The 22,494-nt window shown below is 41.6% G+C and overlaps 1 protein-coding gene across 7 annotated transcripts in view; it reads left to right on the top strand.

The window, feature by feature from the left end:
* si:cabz01090165.1 (LRR and FN3 domain-containing protein) overlaps positions 1 to 22,494 on the top strand; it is a 134,588-nt gene that overhangs the window by 46,440 nt on the left and 65,654 nt on the right. For 4 of the 7 annotated variants that reach the window (XM_020051179.2, XM_020051090.2, XM_020051076.2 and 1 more), the window contains one exon: positions 20,711 to 20,880. In XM_020051179.2, the coding sequence (XP_019906738.1) occupies positions 20,816 to 20,880 (65 nt within the window). In that variant the 5' untranslated portion in view covers positions 20,711 to 20,815. Of the gene's footprint in view, positions 1 to 15,691; positions 15,752 to 15,986; positions 16,058 to 16,133; positions 16,285 to 20,710; positions 20,881 to 22,494 lie in introns of those variants that run through there. The other 3 variants (XM_020051161.2, XM_020051200.2, XM_020051115.2) reach the window with 3 other exon arrangements.

Here is a 22,494-nt window from a genome sequence, read left to right as displayed (position 1 = left end):
AACCTTAACTGTTTTTGTTATCTAACTTTACTCCTAACCTAAATCCTAACCTTATAGAGGAAGCCATATCTAACCTTAATCAATCAAATTTATTTATTTTTCAATCAAATTTATTTATAAAGCCCTTTTTACAACAGCAGTTGTCACAAAGTGCTTTACAGAGACACCCGGCCTCAAACTCCAAGGAGCAGACAACAGTAGTGTTGAATTTCAGTGGCTAGGAAAAACTCCCTAAGAAGGTCGAATTTTAGGAAGAAACCTAGAGAGGACCCAGGCTCAGAGGGGTGACCAGTCCTCTTCTGGCTGTAACCTTAACTGTTTTTGTTATCTAACTTTACTCCTAACCTAAATCCTAACCTTAACTATACAGGAAGCTTTACCTAACCTTAGCTGTTTTTGTTGTCAAACACAACTAAATCAAGTTGACTCAATTAAGAGAGTGTTAGTTTCACTCAGTAATGAAGTATATGGGATTTTCACAAAGGTTGTTGTGAGTAATGAATTATGTAGTACTCAATAATTACTGTGTGGTAGACAATATTTACTTTGTATGTAGTAGACCAAACTAATTAGTTTGTAGTAGAAAATAATTACTTAGTAAGTAGTACACATTTCTTTCTTAGTATTTGGCACACATTAATTACTTTGTATGTAATACACATGAATTATTTAGCATGTAGTAGACATTCATTACTTAGAATGTAGCAGACATTAATTACTTTGTACAGTATGTAGTACACATCAATGACTTAGTATGTAGTATACAATAATGAATTAGTATGTATACACAATAATTAATTAGCATATAGTACACATTAATTACATTCAAACAGATGGGGTTTTATCAGTGGTATTATAGATGTTTCTGTGTCTGTTGTTTTCCGGAACGTATTTTAATCGGTCACTGCTCTCCACTATTCAACGCAGTACATTATTGGCATGTCATGACAGATTTTTCAGATCCAGATGTACATAGTAAAAACTGTCTATAATCAACCCCTCACTGCAGGCAAACTGAACCAGTTCTGCTGATTTGAACCCACAATTCACACTTCATATCCCATTACTTCATATGCCCACTGCCAATTTTGTGTAATTGTACGTCAATTGTATGTATTTTGTGTATTCAGTCTTTACATACAGTCCATCACTAACAGCATAATTACATCAAATACAATTCTGAGTGTGTGTAGTTTTAATTCAAGGTGTTTGTGATAGTCCAGAATACCTTCATACTGAATTGGAAACATTTGAGAAAACTGTTACATTGCTCAGTGAACGGAGTGAAGGAGCTTATACAGTGGATTAATTTAATTTTATTTACAATAGAAAATTGTTGCGATTAATATAGACTTTAATTCAGTGTTCAGTGCCTCTGTTGGACGCCCTCTAATAATATGAAAGGCCTGATATGAACATTTTTGTTTTCTTTCTTCTTATGCCACTTCACACCCATCCACATTCATAAAATGTAGATCAATGTTAAACCTTGGTGCAGAGACAGTTTTGTAATAACGGGGAAATCATGTCAAGAACTGTGCTATAAACTAATTATATTTTTCAACAGAGGTTGAAGATGTAGGGAGCATAGTCGCAGATTAGATAATGCCTCTAGAAATGAGCTGGGGGGTGATGGATTAGGGATTCTGAATGCGTATCATTATCTTTTCACAATGGGCATAGGGGTGGAGGCTGTTAGAGAGCTAGGGCTAAATTAGTTGGTCAGATAGGGCCAAATTGGTTGAGGTTAGATTACTAATGCATTGCATTTACATTTGAATCATTTAGTATGTGCTCCTATCCAGAGCGACTTACAGTAGCGTGTGCATACATTTCCGTACAGCCCACAACTCTGCGGTTTTCAGGCGTCCGGCTCTACCAAGTGAGCCACACGAGAAGAGCTGACAAGAACGCAGCACGGCAGTCCAGAACACATGCAAAGTCAAGTCAGCTGTGGGATTATTCAGTGAGTAGAATAGCTCTAGAAACAGAACTTATCTGAGTGAATAATTCGGCAAAGCCACACGAATAAAAACAGGCGTTTGATTTAGGAGAGCAATTGACCACGGTGAACATCACATTTTTAGCAGTAGTGATCGGTTTTAAAAGGCCTATTCCAGCGAGGCAGGGTTTCTCCATTGCCATTTGCTTCACTACTTATTGGCCGGTGTTCCAGAGGCAGATCAACGTTCTGAACCGAGGGGTGTGGCCTGGTTTAGTTGCATGTAATCATCTGTCAGGGCTCTGTCAAGCACAGCAAATCAATAGTTCCATCAACATTGAAATCAGCCTGAAAAGGTGCTTTCTCGCTGAGCAACCTTCTGTAGTTGGACTGTCTATGATGTTCCACTGTCTGGATATTCCCCCTGCTGGAGGATGGGAGCCACTGCAGGTGTCTGGAGCAGCCTCTCTGAAGGGAGGCCCGAGGAACAAGCAAAGCCTTCTTGGTGTGGCTCCAGCTGCAGAGATGAGCCTGTTATGGAGGGCAGATGTGGGCCTGGTCTGTCTTGGGGAAGAGAGTAAATGAGGCCTGGGGGATGTTGTAGAGGGAATTCAGGAGGCTGGTGTGGAAACTCAGCCTAACTGGATGTAGCCCAGTCAGTGGAGCATGGTGTGTGTCTGTGAGCGGTGGGGGTGTTTCTGGCTGTTCTCCAGTATCTGTGAGGTTCCCCTGGATATGGCAGTTGGGACTGTCTGTGGACATTGTCGTTAAGACAATCCAGGCTAAGAGTGGGATGTTGGGGAGGTGACTCTCCTGTTTGACATGTAGGTCCTGTCATTGGTCCCCTAATCAATGGAGGTGAAAGGGGTCAGGGTGGTTGGTTGCTATTTAGGTGATTGGGGAGGTTATTTAGGTGGTGGGGGTGGTTATTTAGGTGGTGGGGGTGGTTATTTAGGTGGTGGGGGTGGTTATTTAGGTGGTGGGGGTGGTTATTTAGATGGTGGGTGCGGTTATTTAGGTGCTGTGTGTGGTTATTTTGTTGGTGTGCATGGGTATTCAGGTGGTGTGGGTGGGTATTCAGGTGGTGTGGGTGGGTATTTAAGTGGTGTGCGTGGGTATTCAGAAGGTGTGGGTTGGTATTCAGGTGGGGTGGGTGGTTATTCAGGTGGTGTGGGTGGGTATTCAGGTGGTGGGGGGATTTATTTAGATGGTGGGGGTGGTTTTTTAAGTGGTGGGGTGGTTATTTAGGTGGTGGGGGTGGTTATTTAGGTAGTGGGGGTGGTTATTTTGATCGTGGGGTGGTTATTTAGGTGCTGTGGGTGGTTATTTTGGTGGTGTGGGGGTTATTTAGGTGGTGGGGGTGGTTATTTAAGTGGTGTGCATGGGGAATTTCCATATTCACCTGTTCATGTTTATTTGTACCAAGAAATTCCAGCCTTGCAACTCCTTTTCCAGGTCCTGGTTGGGGTTGATGTCAATTGGAAGACAGTTTCGTTCTTTAGTCTGTGCTCTTCTGTCCTCAGAGCCTTTTTGCCCTCCTCAACAATTGTTATTTTACACTATAGTGGCAGCTGCCATTTCTTTTCCATGATACAGTGATGGCGTTTGATGTAGGCGTGCTTAAGTTTATACTCCTGGCAAGGGAGGGCAAATGACATGGAGTACTGGATCCTGGGGAGCAGAAGAAGTGTGAAGGCTGCTGTTTGTTTTTTTTATCTCCAGCCAGAGGTTTGATTTGATCAAAGGTACAGACTGTATGCTCCAGAATTACCTCCAAAACTCTGTCACTGTGCTGCTATTATAATTATTGATATCACATTTAGGGATGGAATCAATATACATTTGCCTCATTGCTTGGCTTGTGTTTTCATCGTGTGTTTTTCATAGATAAGTCTATATTAATACATTTCTTATATTCTTATATTTTCTGCAAATCAAACTATTTCCACAAAATACACATATATTAACATTCCTCAAAAAAATTCACCAATGAAAAATTATACAATTTAAACAAAAATCTGCAATGGGAAGAGGAACTATTCTTAAGTGCTGAGGCTCATGGAATTTAAGTGTTAGATTTTGGCTTTAATTTTGACGTACCCACCCTTTTCCAACAAATGACTCCACAAACTCAGCTGGTGGAGAGATAGTGTCAGCAGTCCTACAAATGAGGAACATATCCTTGGCTTTATGCTGTCGCATACAGGCAGTTCAAACACTGCTTTGACTGCTGCTTGTGTTTCTCTGGGTAGCTTGCCAACAAACCACTCTGTGATTGTGAGGTCATCAGCATTAATAAAGCCTTGTTGTGAGGACTTTATGACTCAAGCTGTTTTTTTCTTCGATATCTCACCTAGAAACCCCTTAAGAGTTCTCCTACAGAACTGAGGTGAGAGATTTTGGGACATCTTTAGGTTGGTCAAGGCTAGTGGGACCAATGGGTTTGGTGCCTAATAAGTACTCTTTCATAACCCTTCTGGACACACTTCAAGAAACAAAATATAATAATAATAATAAACTTGTGAATATATTGGATACTTCATTACTTGAAATACCTCTGCAATTCCAGTAGTTAGAGTATATGTTGTTACTATTTCAGTGACTTAACTAGTTACACTATAATACGAACATCAGAAAAACATGGTCCCAGTTACAGTGGGGAAAACATGTATTTGATACACTGCCAATTTTGCAGGTTTTCCCACTTATAAAGCATGTAAAAGTCTGTAATTTTTATCATATGTACTCTTCAACTGTGAGTGACGGAATCTAAAACAAATATCCAGAAAATCACATTGTATTATTTTTAAGTAATTAATTTGCATTTTATTGCAAGACATAAGTATTTCATACATCAGAAAAGCAGAACTTAATATTTGGTACAGAAACCTTTGTTTGCAATTACAGAGATCATACGTTTCCTGTAGTTCTTGACCAGGTTTGCACACACTGCAGCAGGGATTCTGGCCCACTCCTCCATACAGACCTTCTCCAGATCCTTCAGGTTTCGGGGCTGTCACTGAGCAATACAGACTTTCAGCTCCCTCCAAAGGTTTTCTATTGGGTTCAGGTCTGGACACTCCAGGACCTTGAGATGCTTCTTACGGAGCCACTCCTTAGTTGCCCTGGCTGTGTGTTTCGGGTCGTTGTCATGTTGGAAGACCCAGCCACGACCCGTCCTCAATGCTCTTACTGAGAGAAGGAGGTTGTTGGCCAAGATCTGGCGATACATGGCCCCATCCATCCTCCCCTCAATACGGTGCAGTCGTCCTGTCCCCTTTGCAGAAAAGCATCCCCAAAGAATGATGTTTCCACCTCCATGCTTCACGGTTGGGATGGTGTTCTTGGGGTTGTACTCATCCATCTTCTTCCTCCAAACACGGCGAGTGGAGTTTAGACCAAAAAGCTCTATTTTTGTCTCACATGATCTTCTCCCATTCCTCCTCTGGATCATCCAGATGGTCATTGGCAAACTTCAGGCCGGCATGGACATGCGCTGGCTTAAGCATGGGGACCTTGCGTGTACCAATGATAACTTTACAGACCTCTACATGCTTTGTATGTAGGAAAACCTGCAAAATCGGCAGTGTATCAAATACTTGTTCTCCCCACTGTATTTCACCAGCAGGACTTTAATTAATCCGTGCTATAGAACATCTACATATTTTCAGTGGTTGCTTAACCCCTTAGAAATGCCGCACTGAAGTTCTTCTAATTTGGCACTCTATTATTACAATATTATAACATGTCCATGCAGATGTCATTCTCCTTAGGGGCATTTTTACTCTAACTTGTTATATCTGAATGAACAAGGCCTGCATCTTTACAGTTACTAGGTCTCTCGCTCTTTCTCTGTCTCCTCAGCAGCAGACACAAAAGATCACGCACAAGTAGTTTAGAATAACGCTGAAAGGCAAAACCGTGGTGTTCAAACTGCAGCCCCGGACAGTTTGGCCCGCTGCAATTTTATTAATCTGATTTTAATAAATTGTATCCATCAAAAGCCAACAATAACCGGCTAAAGAAAACTCTGCTGTTTGAGGGTGTGGTGTGTATGTGTGTGTACGTGGTTGTGTGTGAGACTGAGATACAAATATAGTGCACTGTGTAAGCAAGTTTGTGTGTGTGTGTGTCTGTTGTTGTGTTTAATTAATTAATACTCCTCTGTTTGCCCTTATATGCAGTACCAATCAAATGTTTGGACTTACCTACTCATCTGAAGGTAGGTGTTTTTAGCCAATACAAAGTGTGCGAAGTATGTGCAAAGCTGTAATCAATGCAGAGGGTGTCTACTTTGAAGAATCTACAATATGAAATGTCTTTTGATCTGTTGAACACATTTTAGGTTTTTGATTCCATGTGTAATTTCATAGTTTTGATGTCTTCACTATAATTCTACAATGTGGACAATAGTAAAAAGAAAGAAATCCCCTTGAATGAGTAGCTGTGTTCAAACCTTTGACTCATACTGTATCTCAGTGTCTTCCCTTCTGAGCTCATGGGCTCAGCACTATAAAATACATGATTAATATTTAATTAGTCTTAATATGATCTGATACAGGGGGTTGGAATTGGAGTATGTGTATGTATGTATCTATACATAGAACCAATGATTGATGACACTCGCTAGACCCTATTCTCTGGAGACGGCAGACAACTGATGCAGGTTTTTGGCTGCATTGATGCCCAAATTACTTATGTACATTAGATCAGATACAGTGTGTGACTATTTGACTAATGGCTTTAAAATGAATTAGGTTTCCCAATAATCACTGTGATAAACCAATTGCATATGGAGACTACTACAACATGTTATTAATATCATTCAACACTGCCTGATTTAGTATGGATAGCTTTGTCTCTCTGGTTTTGGAATGCTTTGTAACATGACGTGCTGATCTATATTTATGGCTACATTAATATTGGATTCACCATGGCTATGCATCATCCAAAGCAGAATCATCCATTTGGATGATACACAAACAGTAATGTACACTAGAATGAATCATTATCATCCTACTGGCTGCCCCGTTCAAATGGTGTCCTAGGGCATTTACATCAAAATACCTACTAAATGTCCTCATTCGTTATATCAGCTTTTGGCTTTTGTCATTTTAGCTAACTCAGACATGGTAATTTACCACAGCAAGATTTTTCTCCCGCCTTCCTGTCCTGAGAAATGCAAATACAACTTTCTTCCTGTGTCCTGTGTTCAGTATAAAGGTAGCTAGTTACACCAACAGCTATGGGACAAGATAATGGGATACATTTCAAGAAGCGTTGTTCTCTCTCTCTCTCTCTCTCTCTCTTTCTCTCCCTCTCAATTCAATTCAACTTTATTAGCATGACAGTTATTACAACCATATTGCCAAAGTTATAAGTACAGTAAGAAGGAGTCTACACGGTAGCAGCCCCTCTCTCTCTTTCTCTCTCTCTCTCTCTCTCTCTCTCTCTCTCTTTAGAAGTATTGTAGGGCCTCCAGGTTACCATCTCTCTCTTCTTGAATAAATATATATATTTTTTTTTTTTTTATATATTAACACATGGCTATCACTGTCCTCTTCCATTTTCAATGCTACAAACAGTAGTTTTTGTTATAATCTGTAAAATGTATCATTTAATTACAAAAAACCACTGGAGACAGGTAGCCTAGAGGCCCTATCATATAGCAATACCTAAAAAAAAAAGAGAGAATTATAGTTTTTTTTCAGTCTTTGACGGATCATAACTAGCTAGTAATAAGATTGTTCTCTCTCATTCTCTCCATGGTAATTTGTTTTTGTCTCAAACGGGGTGAAATAAGGTCGGTAGATTGCATGATTGTATATCCATCTGATGTTGGAAGACAGTTTGCAAAGGTAGATAAGAAATGTTCATGACCTGATGCTGTCAGACATTTCTAACTTTGCCAGCATGTTCCTTAGAACTCTCCTGTTAGTTGCATGCAGTTTTTTACGATGTTATGTCATTTATTTTGGGATTTATGATCATTTCAAACTATACGTTGTAGGTAGCACAGAGGCCCTATTCGATGGACCAATAATTTTATTATAACACTTCATCTGTTGTGGGAATTGATTAACTTATTATAGGAAATGATTAGATACAATCCATATTCATTACAAACAACTGTAGATATTTGTTATATTATTAAAAATATAGCGAAAATAACTACATTTAGTAAAAGAGGGCATCTTGGAGACCATACCCCTAACGCTGTTTTACAAAATGTACTAAAACTATGTCTAAACTGTGTTTTCTCTAAATTAGATTTAATGTTTTCTGTAGAATTTAGCTATTATGCACAATTTGTAGTCTGAATGAAAGTTACCTTTTTATTTTTTTGGTCCGATAATCATCCGTTTAAATCCCAATAGGGCCTCTTTGAGACCTCTCTAAATTCTAACCCTAACTCTATTTCACAAAATTATCTAAAACATATCTTAACTCTATTTTTCCAGCTGTATATTGATAGATGATTTAGAACATGCTATGACATAGCATGAGAAGTGTAAATGTAAACAACATCATTTTAATGTTCTCAGATAATAATACCTTTACAACCCAATAGGGCCTCTAGGAGACCTCTCTTAACCCACACCATAAATGTCCCTAAATGCACAAAGCAGACAATGCAGCAAAAACAACAATAGGTAACATTCCCAACCTGGTAACCTATTTACTAGACACTTGTATCTACAGTATGAATTTTGATGTTATTGATCCTGCAAATTACCCTTAAAATTGTTCATTTCATTTATATTGAACAACACCTGACCTCTGAAAAATATGAAAACTTAACAGTTGAGACAAGTGCTTTGGATATGTCAACAGTGGGCTATGTCTGAAGAAATGGGTGAAGTGGCTAAGCTAAAATGTCATTAAATAGTTATCAAGATGTATATACAATGAGACCGCACTAAACATGCAACCATACCAAAATAACAATAGGTAACAGTTTGGAACTTTTAAATTGTCAACTACATAGTTGTATTTATAGGTTGTAACAAGATGAGACAATTTTACTGTGGAATTCTTCAGTTATTGATCCTGCAATTTACCCTTTTAAATGCACAATTTATCCTTACGGAACGACCCCTGACCTCTTTGAAAAATATGAAAGCTTAACAATTGAGACTGGTGCTTTGGATGTGTCAACTGGGGGCTAAGTCTGAAGGAGTAGCTGAAGTAGCTTGCCTGTATCTTTATCTAAGGCCAGGATATGGCCAAAAATCAATAAAATTATTGTCAAAATCGCCATACAATTTTGACTGTTTGTGACTGCACTAAACATGCAACCATACCAAAATAACAATAGGTGACATTTTGGGAGGATTAAATCTAGCAACTCCACTGTTATCTGTAGGTTGGAACCAGATCAGACAATTCTTTAGTTAATGATCCTGAAAAGTAACCCGTAAAGCATTCAATTCATCCTTATGGAACGACCCCTGACCTCTGTGTAAAATATGAAAGCTTAGGAGTTGAGACTTTTGCTTAGAATATGTCTCCTGGAAACTAGTCTTGAAGTTGCTGAAGTAGCTTGCCTGTACCAAGATGCCGTTACTCTCTCTCTCTCTCTCTCTCTCTCTCTATTTCCATATTCAGTCTTTAATATTCTTATGTGGCCTGTATATTGGCTAACTTCATTTTGGGTTTCATTCGCCCTTCCAATGATGGGAGTTATCTTCAAAACAATCACGGTAATATAGATTTGCAAGGGGACCTTCTCTTCCCATCATATACCCAGACTGTAAAGCATTATCATGGAGAGTGGTGTGACTCACTATGCATGTTTATTTCTAAGGACATAATTAGTGTAAATACTGAATCCTTTGTTTTATATTTAAAATGTAGATCAATTGTTGTTTATTTCACACTTTAACATTTTGGACTTGCATATGTCCAAGAGGGTAAATACTTTTGGGAGTCCTTGAATAATATACATAGAGAATGGCCCTAGTAGGAGTTGAACCCACAACCTTTGACTTAGCTCATGCAATGCTTTAACACCTGAGCCACAATACATATACGCAAGCAGGTAGCCTACCAGTTAGAGCATCTGACCAGTGACTGACAGGTTGCTTGGTTGAATACAGTCATTAAGATGAGAAATCTGTCATTCTGGAGCGAGATATTTCATCCTAATTGTTCCCCTGGCACAATGTTGCAGGTTATGACTGGAAATAACATTTCAATCAGACATTGTTTACAGTTGATGACTAGAATTATTATTAAATACCATCCTGTCCATGGTGGGGGAAGCAATGTCAAGTCCGGCATTGAGAATATTGGTTATAACACCAGGTTTGTGGGTTTGATTCTGCTTCTCTGGATAAAATTGTCTGCCAAATGACAACATATTTCTTAGTTATTCCAAGCTGTGATTCTGTTTGTGAACGTTGTGGAACTGCTGTTCTAAACTTACAGTATAGTATATACGTATTTTATAACCTGTATTTAACTGCTTAGCTTAAGTAAAACATTTTAATTAAATGGTATTTTGTTACAATAAATATTTTTCTTAAGGGCAACTTCCACAGTTTTACTTCATGTAAACTAATTAGAGTCCCTTTATGGTTGTTGGGTGGGCTTGACAGGCTTTTTAGCAGGGTTGTCAACCCCCCCAAAGGCTACATTCAGACATCAACATTTTCTAAAACAGTCCTTAATCCATGGTTTACAGATGTGTCGATGCTCCCTTAATGTCAGCCTTCTATTGATTGGACACAGTTTGAAAGTAGATCCCTTATAATTTTTACCCACCCTCCCTTGTCTGAAATATAAGAGACAAAAAAGCACCAAGGCATCAATCTTTAGAACCCCGCTGTGATCAAAGCTTCCTCCCTGTTAGTGCATGGCGACTGGAGGGATGGAGGTCCCATCTCAAGGAGGAAGACATTTTCACAGCAAATAATTGGTAGAGTGGGAAAGAGGTCTTAGAGGGGGCCTGGTTGGTGTTCTGCAGGTGAGCGTTGCGTGTGTGACCCAGGCTGTGGGAGGTTGTCATCTGTGTTGAGGAGCAGTGGCGGACGAGAGCTCTCGAGAACGGCCATTTGGATTAAATGACTGTTCTTGAGAATCTGGAGTTTTCCCAACTCTACAAACCAGCACTTGTTCAAGATTACATGAAATGAATCACTCTTCTGGGTCTCTTAAATAAATAAAAAAAGTCAGGACTGCTTGCCTGTGAATCATCTTTCAGGGAGAGGCAGCCATGTCCATGCAGACAGTCCTTTTCTCTGCAATTTCCACTGAAGGTTAGGTTCAGTTCAGATTTGAGATCCAGCCAGTCTCAGTCTGAACTGACTACACAATGCAACATTATCGGGCTCTGTTCCCAATGCCATCCAACAACTAAAGCCAATCTATAGCTACACTTGTGTATTCATCCTCACCAGAGTCATTCATAATGCTAACCTCTTATTGAGAGTCCCTTCGTTATTTAAATGCTGGTATATATTGTAAGTATTCGTGAAGTCACGCCGTCCGTATAATTTCACAGTTATGCAAAATCCAATAACTGGCAGGAGACATTGGAGAGCATGTTGAGTCTTGAATGACAAGCAATCTCCGGTGATAAGCAATATGAGAGAACGGGCACGTTGGCTCCAGTTCAGAGGATATCTCATTACCAGGCCGAACCTTATCAACCGCACCTTGGAAACACCTCTGTATGCAGGGCACATCTTCGCTAGCTGGGATTTCAGCCTTGTTCTTTTCCCAAAGTTCGAATAATAATACTACTAATATTAATGATAGTAATAAACATGTAGCCTGTAAAAATGTCATGTTTAGTCACAGCAGAAGTAGTTTTGTTTTTTTGCTAGTGTTCAAAAAGGAGTATAACATAAAACTGGATGTCTGTTATACTGAGAAATTGCCTTCCTGTGTTCCAGGTCACATGTTTCACAAAAGGGTTTTTCTTAAAGGTAAATATCCCTTTTAAATGGTGTTAATGGCCCCTAATAAAGTCAGCTCTTTCCTTTCCACGGATACTGAATCTGTATTTCAGTGGTCCGTTTGAAATCCTTTACAAGGAAACCATCTGTCAGCTCAGTAGATGTCACATACACCTACTGTATGATAGCGTTATTTTTCACTGGATTTCCAATTGTACGTTGCCCAACATATTGACTGCATGGAATTCTGCCATGGCCAAGGAATTGCAGCCCTCTTTTCCAATGTCTCCAGATCTTATGACGGGCAGAGAGACGGCCCTGCTAAGAATGTCAAATTGGGTTTGTCTTTCTCCCTCCTACCCATTTCCTCTTCCCCTAGACATGGTAATGGCGCCACGCTACATCATCCTCAAGCAGACTGAACATGCACCTTGGAAGCAGCTGGGGCTGAGAAGAAGTGCAATACAATCTCTTCCACTGACTAGACTGTCCGGATGTGGCCGCACTTTTCAAAATGACTGCCAGAGATTTAGAGGATGATAACATTTTAACAAGGGATTGTGGTTTTTCTATCCCTAATGTTCTACATGTAGTCTGTTATTTTTTTTTTCTTCCATGTAGCAATACACCATCACTCTACCAGACAAATTAATGGGTGTACATTGTTAGGAAGGCAATTAACTAAAGAATGTATGACAGTATTTCAATTAAGTGCTCTTAGATGGGACTCTTTGGCAGCTGTATAAATCTCTCAGTGTCTGTCAGGTCAGATTGGAGAAATCAATTAATGCATATGGGGGGGGGGGCTTCAGCCCATACCTACCTCCTGTCAGTTAGATATTGGAGGTTTTGGGTGTCAGCTTCTTTAGTGGAGCTGACATTGATCACAATGAGCTCCCTCTGAAGATTGGAGGAAAAGAAGATTTTATTACTTAGTGTCTTTAGATTTTTTTGGTCAAATATGAGACACTATTCTCATAGCTGCAGCTTGATTCAGTGATATCATGAATAACAAGGAACTAGAGTGGTGCTTATTGAAAATGCTATGTGAATGACATGGTAGTCAAAGCACCTAACTTTGAGTGACATATCTTCATCCGTCACATTGTTACAGTATATTTTCATGTACATTTTCTCCTATGAATAATGAATTTGAAGATGTAATATATGGAAACGAGGGAAGCAGCATAGTGCACTAGGGAATGTTTAATTTATTTTCCTTGAAAAAGGTCTTCTTTTCAAAATGGGTTGGTAGAGATTACTCCTCCCTGGGTCCGTTTGGCGGCCACAGCTTGTTTCTGTTGTTACCAAATCTGCAGTCAAGGAGTGACTGTGTGATAAACCTCCCACCTTTTTTTCTCACGCCTCACTCCCATCTGCACCTCACTCTAAAAAAATAGGAACTACCAGGTCTCTGTTTGACAAGGCTTAACCCACACCCGTTATACCGAGAACGAACAGACATCACACTGCTTTGTCTGTCCTCTTTTCTACCTTTTCTGTTTCCGTTCTTCTCTTTTCCCTCTGAAGTACCGCATTGCTTCATGTTCAAACATCTCTTGCTTTGAGCTCAAGGTCACCTGCCTCCAGCCCACTTCACAGAGCAGAGGCTGTTGTGGCTCGACTAGGGCGACACCATTGTGAATCATCATATTAATTAATATTGCTGTGGTTGAAAGACAGTTTCAAGGTCTAACGCCTGCCTTATATAATGAGGGTCTTTGGCCCTGCCATTCAATGCCAATAGAAAGCTGTTATTGGCTATTTATGATATTAGATAAGCTAGGACGTATTTATATCCATTTACACATTTATATCCAAATATATCCATATTTTGTGGGACAGTCCTGTCGGGTCCGTTTGTGCAGCGTAGTTTGTTTTCGTCGTTGTGTACTTTTTCTTTCACCAGGCCATCCACCCACATGCATAGCTATCTAAATGAGGATATCAAAACTATTTACCGTTATTCTTTTAGTTAACTTTAACCCCAAAACCTAACCTAGCATTAATGGGAAAATCCATCATTACACACTATGTGGGGTGTGTCTCCCAAGATAGTTATGAGTGATTGGAGGTGAGTGATGACAGATTTTAGAATTCAACCAATCATTGGTTGTAGATTTCTACCAGTGAAACAATAGTACTTGCATTGCTTGTGGAAATTAACAATGTTAATTGCAGATATGATATGTTAATACCATATAAATGTATATATATATGTAAATAGAACAGCAGTGACAGTTCCCTTTTCCTATAAACGTATCCTTAACCAATAATAACAATAATACCTATACCAACTAACCAAATACTTACCCAAATGTTAAATTTCACCTTAAGCCTAATGCTTTGGATCATATCCTAACATGGATCATATTAATATCTCTTCAAAGGGCCACAGACACACATACAAACTCACTAACACAAACTGTCTGTATTCACTCTTTAGAAATGCAAGGCTGAGCTGAGGCGGCAATTTAGAGTATAAGGAAAACCAGGCATGCTGGCGGTTCTTGATGTCTGGATTGTAATTGAATAGAAATGATTGAATTACTTAACTCTAACTCGTCTAGTCTAGGCAGCTTTCCAAAGAACAGCTTGGGGTCCCAGGATTCCACAAAAAAAACACACTAAGAAACCAACACGATTACTATTAAACCTCTCTACATGTATTAAACCTCTCTACATTAAACATGAAATGGAACTACTTGGCCATGACTAGCTAGAATAAGTGAAGTGAAGGATGAATGTAAACCTAGATAGGTGGCAAGTCAATGCTGTGCTGGTTATAAGAATTCAGGTTTATTTTATTTACCATTTCCCATTGGCAAACATTTGTAGGATTTCTATGCAAATAAGAAAACATATTTAATTTGCATTTCAAGTGCAACGGTGCCTTTATTTTTACCTTGACTGAATAGACTAGCTGAGTTCACATCACTAATAAATGTTAGTTCATTGGTTCTTTGAGGCTGGCCACCGCACCTCTGTCACACAGGTAGAATTCCTATCCAAGGTAAAGACATGCTTCTTTCTTTACTGCTACTACTACTATTACTACTACTACTTCATAATAATCATAACATAATAATGATGAGTTATATTTGGAAAACTCCTTTTCACCACACAATAATAATCTCAATATGCTTAAACTGAAGAAGAGAAATGTCATAACAGATCTCCCCACTCGCCTAAGGCGCTCATTCGTAGCGCCAGGCTGTTGGAGCTTAAACTGAGCCGCTAGCTGACGAGCGGCTGGGAAGCCCCATGGGTGATTCAAATAAACCTGCATTGCTAGCACTGCACCAAGGCATCATTAGCAGTCATTTCCTGGTCTTTTCACACTCTATCGACACTCTCAGTTGTCCCAGGCAACTACAGAAGCTAACTGAGGTCGTCGGGTGAGTAAGCATTCGGTCACATGCGTTGACTTCTGTGACTTCCTGGTTGGAAAAAGTGGTAAAAGGCTAAATTAATTGGTATTGATGACCAGAAGGGCTCTTCAACCCTTCTAAAGCCATTGGTAGTGGTTACGATGAGACAGGGCCACAGAGACTTTAGGATGCGACAAAACTGGGGAACAAAGACAAAGGGGGTACAAAATGGGGGATTAAATGTACACATTTTAAGCACAAAATGCATAAACAAATACAAATGTAAAACCATATAGTAAAAGCAAAAATGTATGTACAGGAGAAAGAGTAGACCAGCTAATCAAAATGTGTCTTTTTCAGCAGGTGCTGCTTTAAATGCCCCAACATGGCGGTATGAGCCGTGTCAGAATATCCAAAGGCGTTGTCCGGGAATGAAAAGCCAGTCCTCCACTGCCGGGTCGTTTGTGCATGGAGCAGTTTGGTGTGGCTTGGCCATGGGCAAGTGGAGGTTCAAAGGAGGAGAGTAGATCAGACAGGTAGGCAGGTCTGATGCCATTTAGGGCTTTGTGAAGGAGAATTCTGTCTGATAGACAAGTAGTCAATACAGGTCAGCTGGGACGGGGGTGATGTGGCCAGCCTTATCTTTTGGTGTCAGGCAAGGGCGTAACAGTATTCTAAAGATGTGGACGCCTTTCCGTGTCACAACTGGATCCTATTCGACCAAGAAGAGTCTTTAAATGAAGCAATGACGTTTTACCGGCAGACTAATGCGGGCAATACAGGAGAGAAAGAGGGTTGAGTTTCACATCCAGGCTAGCGATGGCCGAGGAGAGGGCAATGAGGTGAAGGTTTACCTCAGGACAGATGCTGCAGGAGGTGGCGATCGGCTATGGGTGTGCCTGTCCGCATTGACAGTGTCGTTGGGGCAGACGTTGTGTCAGGCTTGGCTGTTTTATGTCCACCCGCGTGTCGCCTGTGTGGCAGTGGAATAGGACCATGCGCTCGGAATATCTAGCCCAACGGGATTGTGGGCCCTGGCACCGACCCTTGTGGGACTCCTCGGTTTACGGTGGGCACCTCTGATCTTGCCTCAGCGAGAGTGACACACTGCTTGCATTTTGAGTGGGAGGAGGTGAACCGGTTTAGGGCCGTCCCACAGATGGCGGCGCGCTCCCTCTCCAGGAGAACAGCGTGATCTATTGCGTGTTGAAAGCGGCACTGAGGTCCAGCCGAATCAGGATGGTGGGGGATCCTATATGCAGCCGCGAGCAGGTTATTTACAGCGTTAACCAAGGCTCTCGGTACTGTGCACAGGCCTTAAGACAGACCGCAGAGCATCATAAAGCTGGTTAGTGAGGTGTGAGTCGAGTTGCCTCTATCATCTCCAGGCCATTAGGAAGAAATGGAAGGTTGTAAATAGGCATACGGCAGTAAAGGGCAGACAGTGTACATAATTGTGTAAAAGTTGTTCTCTGGATTGAGGGCCAGGCAGATGGGAGTCCTTTTTCTCCACACAAAACTCTGAGATACCTATTGGGTTTCCCTATTTGTCTCCCACACCCTCTGTTTCTCATCTCGGATTGTTGATTTTGGAGTGGCATGCATAGGATTTGAGCCACATAGCTTGCAGGGAATGTTTTCCCCCTCTTTCTTTATCTCTCTCTCTTGCTTGCTCCCTCGCTTTCACACTCCTCTGCTTTTCCCTCTCTGTCTGTCTCTCTTTCCCTGTCAGTCTCTCTCTTTCTCGTCTCGCGCTTTTTCTCTGTCCATCGTTCTCTGTCTCTCTCTCCCTATCTGTCTCCCTCTTTCAGTCTCTGTCTCTTTACCATACATAAACATTTTCAGTCTTGTTTTCTCCTGAGTTAGCAAAACAATTTATGGGAGGTAAGGATGGAGGGTTACGGAGTTGGCTTGGACAAGGCTTGACTGGATTCGAAGACTGACAGAGTGCAATATAAGTACTTAAGTGAAGCTCTCTCTTTTTCCGTTCATGCCTTTGGATTTGAACGGGGGGGGGGAGCATCTTGAGAATTGTCCACTGAAGACTGATAACATTTCGATTGCCCTGAAGTCAGTGGGTTTCTTCTATCAGAGAGAGCACTGCAACACTGGACTTTTTTGACTTACTCCATTTTTATCGAGACCAATGTTTTTGTTCAGATACATTCTCAATGTTACCACATTCTTAAATGATTGTGTTTTCAATGCAGATGGACTAGCTAATTGGCCTAAATATCCTGAATGTCTTTTTAGGCTTTGGCTTGTCCATATTCTGTGGTGTTATAGGGTGAATTTGATACTGTGAAAAAAAATATATAAGGGTATTCAGACTCTTTATTCAGTACTTTATAGAAGGGCATTTCGCAGCGATCACAGCTTACTGTATTCTGCTTTGCACACCCAGATTTGGGCAGTTTCTCCAATTCTTTCTTGCAGATCCTCTCCAGCTTTGGCAGATTGGATGGGGAGCATCAGCTAACTGTGATCTTCATGTCAGGAAATTTACAGACTTGCCCTGAAGCCACTCCAATGTTGTGTTGGACTAGTGCTATATTTAGTTTTTGTGCTGAAAGATGAACGTTCTGTGCACTCTGGATCAGGTCCACTGTGCTCCATTCATCTGTCTCTCAATCATAACCAGTCTCTGCTTCAAGCTGGCCCTTCTTTTATCAATTATAAAATCTGTCTGTTACACAGCATAGTGTGTAGAAAGCGAGGGGGTCTGAATAATTTTTTAAGTACATAAAATGTAGGGATAAATACTTGCCTCTGGCTGGCAGCTGTAACAGTGGTGGCCGGGGACAGTGGGGCGCGTGACTGAGGACGGGGGCGCGTGGCCAGGGACGGGGGCGCATGGCGGGTGGTGTGACCGGGCACGGGGGTCTGCGTGGCCGGGGACGGGGGCGCGTGACGGGGGCGCGTGGCCAGGGACCAGGGACGGGGTGGTGTGACCGGGCACGGGGGACTGCGTGGCCGGGGACGGGGGCAGTGTAGGCCGGGCGTTGACACGCACACTGCATGTGTATGGCTGGGGTCACATTTTCAGCGTTACAAAACAGCCTATCACATGCTCAACACAAGAATGCTGATGGACAGAGCAGCTGTTAAACCGCTGCATCGCTCTGGAGGGCTGTTGGTGTGCAGTTTACTCATTGCTAGATGGAAGAGTGATTATTGCTTAGCCAGACGGCTGAGGGCAGCCATTGGGGAAAGCATTTCTGTGTGGTTGCAATTTTCCACTGCGCCAATCGATCTGCATCCATATCAGCCCTTTTGTTTTGGCATGATGTCTAAACCCTGGAGGCCTTCAACCCCTGGAACACACCACATTGGATTAGAAGCTCGGCCCATAATATAGTCCCGGATGGGTTAACGCAGCATTCTGCAAAACGTTCATCTAACATTTCTAATTCAATATTTTCAGAATGAATACTGAATCCTGTTGTATTGAGCTTAGAGATTAACATGGACAGGTTGAAATTCCTTTGTTGAACAAATAACAGCTGTGTCATCCACATTAACTGTGCAATCAAAAGGTCAAGTTACTGGGTCCTTGTATTTGTCCTATGCTGTGCAGAAGTATCTAATTTTGTGTAGGAGTAAAATGGATATGGGTTTTTGTTTTTGCCTCTCCTGACTATGACACCCTCCAGAGAGTAGTGGGATATTATCCATGGTAACTGGGGCGACCCAATCCCGAAACCACAACCAGTCTTCTAAAGATTTTGTTCCCGCCTCATCCTGACAGGGTTGTTGGTTATCAGGCGTCAATGTCCACTGACCAACCATCTGCTGCTGTCACCCGGCTTGTGGCTAGCTCAGGCCCTGAGACAATCAGGACCCAGTCATCAGGTGAATAAGGATGCCCCTACCCTCCCCTGCCCCCTGGTGGCGTGGCTCAACCTGTCACTGGGCCAAACTCCGTCTCCATACCTCGGTTACAGAGCGGACTGACATGGTGTCTGGCGCACGCCCCCACGCCCCCAGACACGCCTAAGAGGACGACCCTAGTGACGGTCATTGATTTGAGCCGACCTTGAAAATCTTTGCCGCGATGAAGACGCTAAGATACCAAATGAGAGGAAGAGGAGACGGTTCGAGTGTTATTACTGAGCAAACCGTTTTTGACCTTTCAGTGGTTAGCGATGTCAGAGGGCTGAAAAGCAACAGCATGGCGGGCTCGAATGCCTAAAGCTGTGACACGAGATAGAAGAGCTGTTCCGGGCGGACGTGAAGGCGCGATGGAGCGATAACAACAACTGTAGTACAAAAAAAAACGGTGATACTGTCTGGTGCTTGCCTTACCTGATCTGCTAGTGGAGCCGCACTCCTGCTTCGCTGGCCAGATGGAGCTGATTGGAGGCCGTGCAAGGCAGGCTGTTACCAGAGTGGAAATATTTCATTTGAAGGCAAAACCTCAGAGTAGGTCTGAGAGAGCAACAGGGAGTGGTGTGTGCACATACGGCTCGTCGGTCCGTGTTTGGAGTATGAAGTGCGTGCATGCGTATGAGTGCGTTCCCCGTTCCTGTTTTCATCTCTGACATTTGGTCTGATGCTGTCTCTGATTGATAGATAACAGAACTCACGAAAGTGACTAATTCACAACCCAGTCGATGCCTTTAGGGATGCAGGCAAAGGCTAAACAAACACGCATCCAGCCAACAGAGCTGAACATGCTTCAATATTCATGGATGAATAGGTTTAATCAAGTGTTGCTTTGTTTGTTTATTTGAATAGCAACATTTGCATGTACATGTGTCAGTTTAGACAATCGTACCAGGTTTGTTAGTTGCACACTGAAGGGGGTCTGTCATATTGTAGTGATCAGTTTAGATTTCCAGTTCAGGTCCTGTGCAGTGTAGCTGTCGGATGTTCTCCATAGGGTTTCCATGGCAGGCATAGAACATGCTAATAGTAGCATTTGTGAGCCCTCCTGAAGTCTGTTTGAAATATTCGAGCCCTGAAGAGCTGCAAGAAAAATTATGATGCAACAATGAGCTGCCAGAAATGTCAAACGAGCGCTTGATCTCACAGGATTTCTAAATGCAACCATTAACCAAATCCCCTGTAGCAAACCAAATATCCCCCCCGAAAAAGCTCCCAGAATCTCCTGTGTGGGAGAACAGCCTTATTGCAAAGCTCTGTCCACACCGTGTCATGTTTTGTCATTGTCTCCTGTGAATAAACAAAGCTACTACAGTCAAATCATTCAAATCCCTAGTGATTTTTCATTTCTAGTCAACAGAATGTTATAGGATAATTAATCTCCCACGTTGCTCACGCCTGCCGTATTGATGAATGAAAAGGAATGTGCACTCTGCTCAGCGCCGGCGGAAAACAAGCTTGTCTTGTTCTTGTGTATTTCCGTCTGTTCTTAGATGCACTCACCTGTCTGCCTTTGTCAGCTAGACCTTTTTAAGTAGACGTGTCTGTGCCAGTTGGTATTGGGTTTTTCTTTTCCTCATCTGTTTGTTTTTTTTCCCTGTCACTCACAGGCAGATTGGAAGTGGACCGAGATGAGCCAATGACAGAGCTCAAGGAGTCCTAACGCCGACAGACCTGAGTCCAGCCAAGTGGAGGCGACCCATTCGGACACTTGGATGAGAGCCCATGCAGTAGGCTTGTGTACGACAGCAAGTGGTGGCTTCTTCTCCGCCTACCTAAGGTAAGTGTAGCATCTTAGTCATGGCAGAGGTAATGCTCTACTCTCGGGTACAAAAACTGATGCGGCCGTGTTTATGTATATTTAGGTAATTCAGCCAACAACTATCCAGAATCCAATACCTTTGAAGGCATTCTATTCCCAATTGGTATGCTAGCATGCTAGTGTGACGATCGGAGCATACCTGACGTCTGCGCGGTCCCTGAACATTTGGACCCTGTGCCCCGACTTAACTGACCGACTAGCTTAGGAAACGTTAATGAAATAAAAAGCAACCATGATTTCCCTCCTTTAAACGAGTGAATGTGATAAATGACGTGCTAAGTTCCGCTTGTTACATGTGTATGGTGCAGCAAGGCTGTTGGTAATGGACCTGCCTAATGGACATTCTGGAAAAAGCTTAGCATATTACCCTCCACACACAGCCAGGTAAACACACTCATTAGTTGGATAGTAACACTGCGTGGGGATGCCGGTGATGAGTGTGTGCTTCTTCGGAAAATAATTTGTCACAAATGCAAGTGGCAGGAAGACTAATACACCTAATGAGAGAGTTGAGGCTAGATATTAGGTACTGTAGTGTCTGAATTCCTCTTGACTGGTGAGGAATTGTCACTGAAGTACACAGTGTGGTTAAGAACAGGGGTACTTGAACTTTCTTTTTCAGAGTGAACTCTTTATATTTTGTTTTTTTGAAAATCTCTTGCACTAGTTTTTTGCCACCAACAATACTTCTTTGCATTGACTAATAACTTCAAATTATTACCTTAAACTGCAATTCAGGAAGAAATGTAATCGATAAAATTAACATTTTCTATTGATCTTTCTCACAACCCTTTTTCTTTTTTTTTTTGTGCTGTCTCACTAAATAATCTGCACTCTCAACCTGTGTCTGGGAGCGTCCATATTCCCACCCCTGTATCCTAGCCTTGAGAGAACCAAGGGCATCTTCACCTCTGCTGGACCTGGGCAGTGCAGAGCTGGGCTCTGCTGTTCCCCTCCCAGCGGGAGATACTGGCCTGTTTTTAGAGAGGACCCATCTGACCCAATTCATATCGATTAGAATCAAGTTCGATGGCAGAGATGAAGAGACAGCTTGGGATGAAAACGTTAACTCCCCAGTCTAACAGATCCCAGGCTCTACAGAGAGACACTGTACTTGAACCCTTGCCAGATAATTTCTTTGCCACTTTCCCCCAGTGTTACTAGGTAAGATTCCCAGTCTGGGGAGAATGGAAAGACCCTAGAAAGTCAATATTGAGTTGATCTGGAAATGACTGTGGGTCCTTGAAAATCACTAGCTATATAAATCCCATGAATTCTGATTGATATTATTTGTAGTATTATTACGAATAGTAATAATAATAATAATAATAATAATTGATTATCTTAATTTGGCACACCAATGGGAAACTATACATTAATCCATTTCAATCTAACATATAATAATAATAATGATCTATTTAATCTGTCATTGTGTTTTCCCGTTCAAGCTAAGAAATCTTATTTGCCACTAATTCTTTTTTTAGTTTCTTACAGTTCTAATGCATTCCGCTTGCATTCTGAATATGCCTTTAAGATAGATGTGACTCAGTAAACTTGTTTTGACTGTCACTG

The sequence above is a fragment of the Esox lucius genome, chromosome 1 (assembly GCF_011004845.1).
Source record: "Esox lucius isolate fEsoLuc1 chromosome 1, fEsoLuc1.pri, whole genome shotgun sequence".
Taxonomy (NCBI): Eukaryota; Metazoa; Chordata; class Actinopteri; order Esociformes; family Esocidae; genus Esox; species Esox lucius.
This window is presented reverse-complemented; position numbering and strand designations above follow the sequence as displayed.